The sequence below is a fragment of the Sceloporus occidentalis genome, unplaced genomic scaffold (assembly GCF_023333645.1).
Source record: "Sceloporus occidentalis isolate IW3139 unplaced genomic scaffold, rSceOcc1.0.p SCAF_243, whole genome shotgun sequence".
In the NCBI taxonomy this organism is placed as follows: Eukaryota; Metazoa; Chordata; class Lepidosauria; order Squamata; family Phrynosomatidae; genus Sceloporus; species Sceloporus occidentalis.
In genome coordinates this window covers 1004258-1015676 of record NW_028317223.1, presented here as the reverse complement: position 1 = coordinate 1015676, position 11419 = coordinate 1004258, and the positions used below count along the sequence as shown (strand labels likewise).

The 11419-nt window shown below is 43.8% G+C and overlaps 1 protein-coding gene across 1 annotated transcript; it reads left to right on the top strand.

Annotated features, from left to right (window-relative positions):
* The first annotated feature begins 430 nt into the window (after nt 1-430).
* LOC149276275 (transmembrane protein 178B-like) lies at nt 431-9165 on the top strand. The gene is made up of 4 exons (XM_089503828.1): nt 431-863; nt 7122-7235; nt 7491-7628; nt 8927-9165. Exons 1-4 carry the CDS (start codon nt 431-433, stop codon nt 9163-9165), a joined length of 924 nt encoding a protein of 307 aa, XP_089359954.1.
* Nucleotides 9166-11419: the final 2254 nt, after the last annotated feature.

The window sequence follows — 11419 nt, the reverse complement described above, 5'->3', positions numbered from 1 at the left end:
CGGAGCGAACCCCAGTATGGGGGGTGATCGGGGTATTCGGGTACTGGGGGGTTGGGCTGTCACCTGACGTGTATATAGGTTGCATGTATGTTACACATGTCATGTGCAGAGAGGGCAGGTGCACTATATATATATATATATATATATATATATATATATATATATATATATATATATATATATATATATATAAAAAGTCTGCTTAACCCAGGTCACCTGGGGGGTAAATGTTGGTGGGGCTGGACGGACAGACCCCCTCCTGGGGGTATAGCGCATGCATGTGCCGGGGCTCCTGCCAGGCTCCTCCCCTCGGCCTCTCATTTCTATCCGCCCGGAGAAGACAGCGGATCTGCGGCTGATGCTGAGCCCGGTGCCCGGGGTGTAACCTGCTCCCCCGGTGTTCCCGGTTCTGCACCTTCTCCCCCCCGCTATGAGGCTGCTGGCCGGTGCCGGTCTGTGCCTGGCCATGGTCGCCCTTGCCCTGCTGGCGGTGGCTCTGTGCACCGATCACTGGTACGAGACTGACGCCCGGAGGTACCGGGACCGCTGTAGGAAACCCATGGGCAAAAAGAACGACCCCGGGCAGATGTATACCCCGGGGCAGAACCTGCCTCTGAGAGGCAGCCGGACCCGGGAGCCCCGAGCTGGGGATCTGCCCCCGATGGGGGTCCGACTCATCAACAGAGCGGGTGACCTACGGGTGGCAGGTAGAGAGGAGCGGGGCACCGGGGCCAGGGAAATACACCCTCCCCGCCCCTACCGGGCACCCGATTCCCCCTGCTTCAATTCAACGGTCACCGGGCTCTGGAGAAAATGCCACCGGGAGGGGTACGACAAGGACACGGAGGAGTTAATAGCGAAAGGTAGGGGCTCTTACCTGTACATTGGGGTATTTATTTATCAGCTATAATGATACCCTGTGATGTGCATCTGTCTGCTTATCAATCAATTAAATATCGATCTATCCATCTATTTATCGATCTATCTGTCTATCCATCCATCCATCCATCCATCCATCTGTGATCTGTCTATCCATCTATTGCCCCAGCCCAGGTAATATTATCCATCCCATGCGATGTGATGCTGTGCTGGGGCAGTAGGTATGGATCACATGCTGTTTTGTGTATGGGGCAGATACCCCTGGATAATGCCCCTGCTGTGAGTGATGTAATGTTATGGAGAGGAATGTTCTTTTTATGGCTCTGCTTCTGTATTAAGCTTCCATTATATGGAGGGAGGTGTTTAAAGGGAAGGGTGGGTAAGTCACTTAAGGCAGATCACTTCCAGTCTGGGCTAATGGCCCTTGGTGGGGGTTCATTATGTTGGAGATATTGCAGTGATTGCTCCATAGTGGGAGGGTTACCAGTCCCAGGCCTGGGGGGGGGGGTGTAGGATGTGTTTTTATGGGCCCCAAAGGCTTTAAAGGGTTAAGGGGAGTCTTGGCTCCAGTCCTGATCTCTTATTTTTAAAATAAATCTTTACCCGCTCCCCCCATTTTGGCTTGATTACTATTAATACTAATACTGATACTGATACAGATACAAATGCATGCAGAGGCTGTCATCCCAGCCACTATGGACAACAACTCCCATCAGGATTGTAAACACAGTGGGAGCTGCAATCCACATACATTGGATAACAGAGATTGCTAATTCTTTAAAATTAAAAAGAATGAATTGCCCTTAATTTAAGAGATATAAAACTGCCAACATATAAAAAAAGTGCATTAATATATATTAAGTATATCCCAATATATCCCTATAGCTACCTATACATACATATATATATATATATATATATATATACCCACATTTTATCCATCTGTCAGGCCTCAGAATTTCTTAAAATGTTATTATTCTGCGATTTGTGTCCGAAAGGGTAATTCTAATGATGTTTAAAGGGAAATATAATATTAATAATAATATATAATATAGGAGTCTATGGGTTTCTCGCACCCGGAGGAGAAATGCTGCATTGTGGCGAGGGGTCATCGCTGAGCACTTTAATGCAGAAGAGACAGATTATTCTGGTCTCATTTTGGTGGCAGAAATGTGAGTTTTGGGGACTTTTAGATCTAAAAGGGTTTAACATTTTTTGACATTAAATATATTTTAATATACTGGGATGGAAAAATATTATAGTGCATTTGTAAAGAAGTAATGTCTGGAGGACTTTAGTGCATCCCGCGTTAAATAAGGGATAGGATCTGTTAGAAGGAGGTTTGGCTGGGCTGCTGTCCATGGTGCTGAAACACGCGGCTACAGATGTCCAGGTTTGTGAATGCTGAAGCCCATCATCCCCATCCAGCCATAATATCTTACCTAAAACAGAGCAAGAATTCAGCGAATACCGTCCAGAAAAATCCCCGAGACATAAATATTGGGGATTCCGTCACACTATACGGCCCCTACTATGTCAAAGAACCCCAAGTTTGGCGAGTCCTGTCTATTTTTTCATGGCTGTTTTGCTCAGTGGAGCTGAATGAGTGGGACTGCACCGCAATTTAACCCAAAAGAGACTCTCAAGCAACTAAAAGCCCTCTCTGGACACCATTAATGAGGCTCCTGTGTGGCCGGAGGGGCCGCTCATCCCTAAGGTTTGGTCAGAACCTGCAAATATAACACAAAAATATACAGAAAGGGGAGTGCACAACCTATAAAGCCTAAAAGGCATAAATATTCAGATTCCCCGGTTGCTGCTACAATAATAATGACGAATAAATACACAAAACAGAGCAAGAATTCAGCGCATGCCCAGCGGATACCATTCAAAAATGCCTTAGGTTGCTATTCGCTGGACATGCGCTGCATTCTTGCTTTGTTTTATGCATTTATTGGTGATTTTTATTCTAGCAGCAACCCGGGAATCTGAATGTTTGTGCCTTTTATGCTTTTTAGGTTGCGCGCTCCACTTTTTGTATGGTTTAGTATTTTACTTCACAGAGGGTGCTAGATAAGTGGAACAGCCTCCCAGCAGATAGGGTAGAGGTTTATACAGTGAGGGTATTAAACATGCATGGGATAGACATACGGCTCCTGAATCTAAGACGAGACCAACGACTGATTAAGGTTGTCTTTGCAGCAGGAGAAACGGGCGACTAGACGGGGGCCGAATGGGGCCGATCTGCGGTCAGATTCTGTTTGTGAGTGTGGGATGAGAGTGATAGGGGTTGAAAACCTCCACTGGTTGGAAGAGATCCCAGATCCATCTCCCGGGGAGAAGGTGAACATGATCCCAGCGCTGGCATTGAGTAAAAGCTTCATTGAAAGGAGGATGCTTCCTCAGAGTTACGCAGATTTACCCCGGGGACCGGCGAATCCCATTCACATCCAATCCCCCCCTCCCCCACAGGGTCCCATCCATCCCGACGAGTACTCGGAGAGTGAACTGTACCCAAAGACAAGAAAATCACGTCCGGAATGTATTTGTTATGCAAAAAAAACATTATTGGGTTTCTTATTTCATTCAAATTCATTATTGGGTTATAGGAGAGGAGCCGGCGCATGCAAAGCATCTCAGAGCCGTATCAAACATACAGGTTCTCCTAAGGACACGCGCCTACCTGTGTGCATGCAGGCAGTACATAGATATATAGATGATCTGGCTATATGTAGAGATACATAGGGTTCTGCTTACTAATAAACAACTAGTTTGTTTTGGGTTCATAAAGGTATGAATACAGATGTCCTGTATAGAGGATACAATGAAACAAAATCATCACTTTCTGTGAATTCTAAAGATTTTGGAATTAAAAGAAAAGCTATTTATTGCATCGTTCTGTAATTACGGCCCTGAATATGGAGAATTAACCCCTTCATGGCAAATGTACATGTGCAGGCTCACAATACATTGTCCTTAAGGGGTTAAGAGAATGTTAAATTGTACGAGGTATTCTAGAACCCCCCGTGGAATGTTTCTTATTCTCGGAATGGTTCAGGTTTCAGGGGTCTTGATAGTGACATCATGGTTGATATCCCTGCTTGAATACAGGTGGTTCAATTGATTGTATTTTTAAATAATGACAAGTCAAGGTTTCCCCGAGGGCCGACATTAGGGCCATTTGGGTAACACATTTGTTGAGTCGCTACATAAAATCTTCATGATGGGCTATTACAGGATTAAATATTTAACCCTCTAAAGAACCTTTATCACTTTTAATAATTTCAGGTACCTGCGTCCTGCTTTAACTACCTGCTTCTAAATTTGTAGAACCAAACTGGGAATTTTGGTTAATTTATTATATTAATCTGATCGCTTTATGCTTTTGCTGAGAATTATTAAAACATCCACCTCTGCCCGTATTTTTTATTTATTTTTTAATTTTTTTAATTATTAATTGCTTTTATAAAAGGTCTATACAGCTTCCTATTTAACTCAACTGCTCAAATTCAACGGCGTCCATATCCTAGCAATGGACGGATCCTGTTAATCCCCCATAATCCACTAAACTTTATCCCCCCACCATCGTCCCAGGATAAACGTAACTCGTAAACATGCCAACCCCCCCCCGACTCATCCATAACCTATAATTTTTTTTCTGTAAAATATAAATAATCAAATAAAACTTTTTGAGTGATTCCAGTGTTAATTATGGCCAACATTATGAAGTCTGGTTTAATCATGCTTAATATATAGAAACCCTTAAACATATAAGAATACAAAGGAAGAGCGGGGTTGATCATGGAACGATTTTTTTATTATTTTTTTATTATTTTTTTATTTATTTATTTTTTAATCAATATTTTTTATGAATATTACACAGTTCATGATTATGGAATATAATGCGGAAAACAAGATAAATATTAAAATAGACGAAAATACATCCACAGTGTTTTCTTACGTGTTTTCCAATCAGCCATGTTTGTAAATATATGGCTTACGAGCAATAATTAACCCCTTAAGGACAATGGGCGGTCCCGAAACCCATTGAAAACAATGCATTTTGTCATTAAGAGGTTAATTACGGTAATAGATATCTAATAAAAAGTTTGCCCCGATTTACAGCACTGTTCCTACACACCCTCTCTCATAGGTGACTTACGTGGTCCCTGGACCACGATGGTGGTCGTAGATCACCAGCCCTACGGCCACGTTGGGTTCACTATAGAAAGCATGATAGTATACATACAACATATATAACTGCATTCTTATTGACCTTTTAAAATATAAATAAAGCAATTTCAGGGCAATCCAGAAGAAGATATTTATACAGGACCACGCAGATGACATCATCTTGCATAAAATTAGACAGTGTTATACGGCTTGATATTGGTTACTAGGAGATGAAAGCGTTGAGAAACTAATGTGGTTTTATGGGATCTCGATTAAATATTTAAAAGTCTCCTAGTGGATGAAGTCAGCAAGCTGCGAGATAACACTTGGTAGGCTTTCGGGCCGTTGTGTCTCCACGTTTAAGTATAGCCATGAGGAGTAGCGGAAGGGAATAAAGAAGGGCGTCCTGCGTTGGGTTATGAAGAGGTTAAATGTTCTGTAGATTTCCCACTAAATGGAAAGTATATGATCTGAGAAATGACTCCGCTTTTGGGTTCAATTATGTTTGGATGGGGTCCAGGCGTTCAAGAAATGTGTGGGACGGGCACAAGGCTATCCTAAAAAATTATTAATATATTAGGAGATTCGAGAAGGGCGGAAGAGATACTTTTCTACGAACGACGGAAGAGCGCAGGTTTCAATTTTCCGTATTAGCAGCTCCTCTATTATTTATGCATCTAATAAAACTGACCTCACCTTCTTAAAGATGGATAGTTCTGCAACGGAGAAGATCAACCTCAAACATTCATAGTTATCTACACGGTTGATAATCTTCTCCAAGCCTCCAGAATGGAGTATAAGACTCCAGGGTGAGTAGAAGGCCCTAGGATGGAGTATAAGACTCCAGGGTGAGTAGAAGGCCCTAGGATGGAGTTTAAGACTCCAGGGTGAGTAGAAGGCCCTAGGATGGAGTATAAGACTCCAGGGTGAGTAGAAGACTCCAGGGTGAGTAGAAGACTCCAGAATGGAGTAGAAGACTCCATGGTGAGTAGAAGGCTCCAAAATGGAGTAGAAGACTCCAACGTGAGTAGAAGATTCCAGGATGAGTAGAAGACCCTAGGATTGAGTGTATGACTCCAGGATGGAGTATATTCATCACGTTCATTGGTGCATGTGTGTAAAAGAAGAGAATAACAAACTTTGTGCGCAGTGACCTTATTCATAGGCAAAAAATAAGTAGAATGTCCACTTTGGGTCAAAGCATAAAATGCATAATGCATGCGCTCTCGTGTCCACCTTGAGGAACCTATAGGTGTCCAGCGCATTTCGCCCCTTTTGCTCTATCAGGATTTTTGGAAGTAATTGTTTTGAGAAGGCTTGGAGGAACTGGGGTGTGAAATGTGTTAGGCTGCTGAAGACCTTGTGCATACATTTATTGCACCATATGACACACATACAGCTCTGAACACAATGAACATACACATCCCGGGGGGGGGCGGGGGGGGCACTTGCTGGAGGCACGTAGAGAAGAATCAACCCTCATCCAGGAAAGAAAAGAGTGCTGGAATCCAGCGGTAGGAAGTGAGGGTAACGGAGAGAACGTGGACCCAATCAAGGCGCCTGCAGGAAAGAATATATATATCTTGGATGACAGAAAGAATTACCTATTGTATATCCTGGATTGGTGTAGATGACTATGAATGTTAGTTGAGTTTGGTCTTCCTTATCGAAGGACTGAACGAGTAGAAGAGATTTTATACAACTCACAAAGGGAGCACAGAACAGATACAGTCAGTGTGTAAAAACTCACAAAACAAAGCGAGAATTCAGCCCATACCCAACGAATACCATCAAAAAACCCCTATCTGGGGCATAAATATTGGGGACTCCGTCACACTATATGGCAAATATCACTACGTCAAAGTACCCCAAGTTTAGCAAGTCCTATCTAATTGTTCATAGCTACATTGCTTACCAAGGAGCTGAATCAGTGGGGTCAAGGGGCCGATGGGGCCACATGACTTTTGCCGCCACTCAGCCCTCCCCTGCCTAGACCTCGCTATTATGTCGTCCGTTGTTTGCATGTGAATATAAAATGATATCATATTAACGCTTCCTATCTTTTCCAGGGATTGTAGAACGCTGCTCTCCGATACGGTACCATTACACGTCACCCTCTCTGCCCCCCAACTCATCCAGTAACGAAATCAAGACCATACGCCAAGATGAGTGGCACTCTCTCCGTGAGTAATCTCCTCGTATGCAAACACATCCCTTACTTACTTATTAATGGACGGGAATGGAGGATTTATCCAGTGTTTGGACCCTCATTAGTACCTCTGCTCGTGAGTTACTTACCAAGTTAGTCCAATACTATGACTATCTCCCGCCATAATAGCTCTCTTCATAGGACAAAGGCGGGCAGCAGTCCCACTTGTAATTCAACTCGGCAAATGCACCATTAGTAATACAAATTTCCAATGATTCCCCTCCCCCAGATCTGCGCAGGATGACAGCTGGCTTCATTGGGATGGCCGTCTCTATCATACTTTTCGGGTGGATAATAGGCGTTCTGGGCTGTTGTAAGCAACACGATCTGATGCTGTATGTGGCCGGATTGCTATTCCTCATGGGAGGTAAGAAGACTCCTTGTTCCGCTTTGGGTCGTCTGAGTGTCCTCATTGTCAGCTGCCTTCCAACAAAGAGATCGCACCCTGATGTCACCTCTCCAGAGGAGGCCAGTGGGGGAGAAAGGAGACCTCCCGGTCTAATAAATAATTAACTTCATGGATCGGTGTCACACATTTCATCCACCATTTATGAACCAGGTTATTTAGTTAATTTTGCAAATGGAATTTGTACCATAGCAAGACTTTCCAGATTTCTGGTATCATATTATTACATATAATTCTAAATGCTGAGGTCCGTAGAGATGTCGTTGACCAGGTCATCTTGTGTCCAACGGCAGTCCTTTTTCTCTCTTTAAATTAATGGTTATAATACGGTAGACAACAGGGAGACAGAATGTAGTCGGTAATCAGATGGGAGTCAGTAAGTAAATTAGACAGGCCTACAAGCGGAGTTAAAGTGAGTTTTTTTTTATATTGGCCGTTATAAAGATCCACCTAGAGCAGGGCCGTCCAACCTGCGGCCCTCCGGCTGCTGCAGGACCATGCTCATCAGCCAGGCCCTTCGCTGAAAAGCATTATGGGAGATGTAGTCCTGCAGCAGCTGAAGGGCCGCAGGTTGGACGCCCCTGACCTAGAATTTCTGCAAAAATGGTAGTCTATACTTAAAAAGTATCCAGATTACTACACCTCTTGGTGGCCAGTGGCCAGTGGCACACCACGGGGCAACTTTTTTTCACCCTACTTATCTTCAAATTGCTCCCCAAACTTCCCCCCGAGTGCACTCACATACAGATCACTACATTTAATCGTTATGTATGGCTCATACGTTACAGGAGGTGCTATAACCCAGAAGCGATTGTGGTTTAGATGATTGCTTTGTTTGGTTGCGAGGGTCCAGAAGTATCGCCACACTGTCAATCATTTTATTATTTGGTAGCCAATATCCAAAGAGCGGACCGTAACAAGTCATTGGTGTGCAATGTACAGATTAGCAATGCAAGCTGGGGGGCTGTACGGAAACTATAGGGGTCATAAGTTGAGCAACCTCACCTGGCGCGAAGGTAAGCAGTTTTTTTTCAAAGGCGTTACCTTTCACACGCAATTTAATTTCAACAATTTTCAAAAATTGTTATTTCGTACGATGGAACCCATGTATTTTCACGGCATGGGACTGTTTGAAAGCCCTCATCTAGGGTGGGTCAATGGGACAGCTAAAAGACCCTTACTTACCCGATTACTCAACGATAAAACAAGATTAAGAAGCATTCAGGCTTTGTTTGTTGACCATCTCTTCTTTCCCGCAGGAACCTGCTGCATTATCTCGCTCTGCACTTGTGTAGCGGGCATCAATTTTGAGCTGTCTCGCTACCCCCTGCGTGGTTTACCCGAGGGCATCAGCCACGGCTATGGATGGTCAATGTTTTGTGCCTGGGGAGGGCTTGGACTCACCCTCCTTTCTGGGTTCCTCTGTACTCTGGCCCCATCTCTCAGTGCTTCACAATCTGCGGTACACAAACCCCGGCAGGAGAACGGGGCAGTGTGACCCCCCCCCCCAAGGAGGACATGAGCGTACGACCCCATCAAGTCCAAGGGGGGACAAACAAAAATAAAACGCACACACACACCAGACTGAGGCACGTGTGTCCTGTTAAGGAAGTTGTTCTGTTCAGCCTGTTTGTTTGGTCTTGTGAAATATTGCAGAAGCTCCAACCTCCTGTTAGCAGAGGGACTTGTGTGACAGCGCAGAGCCAACATGTTGCATGGAACGAGGGATCGATGAACTTCGGCACCAACGCAGGCAAGATGAAGAAGCCGAGCCGAGTTACGTCCAAGCCTGATGTTGCGCGTTCCGCAGGCAATAAACCGTATTTCATGATCTCGGAAAGCTGCCCCATCAAAGCCTGCCCGTCGAGCTTCTGTGCTTATTGTACAAAAAAATGACTTTTATGAGTGTGAAGTCAACTATTGGCCAAGGGTTCAGTATTTGGGGATTTTGTATAGACACATGCATACATATAGAATGGCAGGTAACCGATTTTTACTTGTTTTAATACAGTGTACAGAACCGCCTTACACGCTAATATTTATTTCCCTCTAGAATAAAAGTCAGTATCTCTCCCTCCTCCTCCACCCCACCTTGACTTCAGTGCCTTGGCACAGACGAAGGGTATCATCAAAACCCGTTCCACTTGCTGCAGTGCCTTCAGGTAGGCGGTGGAAGCCTACGTAATCTGAAACTCAGGCTTGAAGGTCTTCATGGGTGAACAAGGCACTCCGATGGACACGTCGCGAGAGAGGGTTCCACCCGACGGCCTGAAATCCATTAGGGGTCGGGAGTTTTGAGCGCTATAGGGTGGGAGGAGGGAATCGTAGTTAGAACGCGCCTCTCGGTGGTGATCTACTGTACATGTGTCACATCACAACGTATAAAAGCACATGATAAAATGTGGTTGGCGTGTAAATTGTCTTTTTTTTGTTTTGCTTTCGGGTCTTATGATGCCACATGTAGGTCTTCCCCGCAGGATGGCATTTTGTTGTGATATGAAGAATGCTTTCTTCCGCTTCAGTAACAAGCTCCAAAACAGGAAGGCCTCTTGGCAAGCAGAAGTATCAATCAAAACTATAGATCCATGAAGACTTAAAAGCAAACAAAACAAAACACCGTCGTGATTGACACCTCACCAGCAGAAGAGTTCATTCAGCATCACGAGCTGTTATGGACGAGCGGATTGCTAAAGACCAACAAGAGCGCGAGAGAGCGGCAGATGGTTTGAAACGTGGGCCAAAAAGTCTCCTCTTCCATCATTTCTATACATGCTGGATCAAAATTAAATTATAACCCTCGAGGGCTGCTGGTTCCCTGGGTTTTCAGTAGAGCTCATAATCTTCGGTGATCCAGGAAGGTAATTAGTTACATTATACAGAATTCTAACACCTTGGCAGAATGGCCGAGGTAAAGGAATGAGCCTCTTTTTCATCGATGGCGACAGAATTAGAAAACGATATTAAGCTTGACTCATTTCTGTAAGAAGAAGCTGATGGCCAGGTGGCAGAGGAGCTGATTTAAGCAGTTTGCCCATAAAAATTATTTCTTCTGGGGTGGGGGTTGCTCTAAAAAGGGACCAGCTCCAAATAAGCACATCATTCATTGTAACAATACTAGAATCTTTAACGATCCAGGCACAAAGAGCAGCTAACATGAGCAAAGCGGTGTTCGCTTACAATCACGTTATGGTTTTTTGTTTTTTATTTCGACCACAATAATATCTTTTAGGAGGGAGAAGCAGGGAGGGCTCGCGTGATTACAACTTATTTCAATGCCCATCACAAATCCTGCGCTTGAGAATTTCAGGTTTATAATCCATTGTAAATCTGCATGCGAGATTTAGAACACGGGTTATTATGCCCCAGATACAGATCTAGAAAGCGGACAAATATTTAAAGCCCACTCTCTGATGATGCTATGAATTGGGGTCAGGACTCAACATAGTCTATTTCTACAGTCCATCCATAGAATAATTTTAAGAAAAAACCCACAAATGTATAAAATTAAACACTTAGTGTGTTAAATGTCAAGTCTGTGATACAGTTAAATTCCAGCAAGATGACATTAAAGAGCCTGGTTTTTTGTTTTTTTTTTCGGGGGGGGGGGTTCGGGGACACCCATTTTTTTTAGCAACAAAAAACGGAATTATTAGATGGACCTCACAGAACGGGCATCATATAATAGTTTACTCCATCTCCACTATTTTAAGATTTTGTTGGGTTTATCAATGATTTAATGAATTAAAGAAAAA

What these genes read in the sequence shown, in the direction of transcription:
- LOC149276275 (XM_089503828.1), top strand. Translation starts at nt 431, where the DNA reads ATGAGGCTGCTGGCCGGTGCCGGTCTGTGCCTGGCCATGGTCGCCCTT. An exon ending in GGAGGAGTTAATAGCGAAAG is followed by an intron (nt 864 to 7,121) that starts GTAGGGGCTCTT and finishes TATCTTTTCCAG; the next exon opens with GGATTGTAGAACGCTGCTCT. An exon ending in ATTGCTATTCCTCATGGGAG is followed by an intron (nt 7,629 to 8,926) that starts GTAAGAAGACTC and finishes TCTTTCCCGCAG; the next exon opens with GAACCTGCTGCATTATCTCG.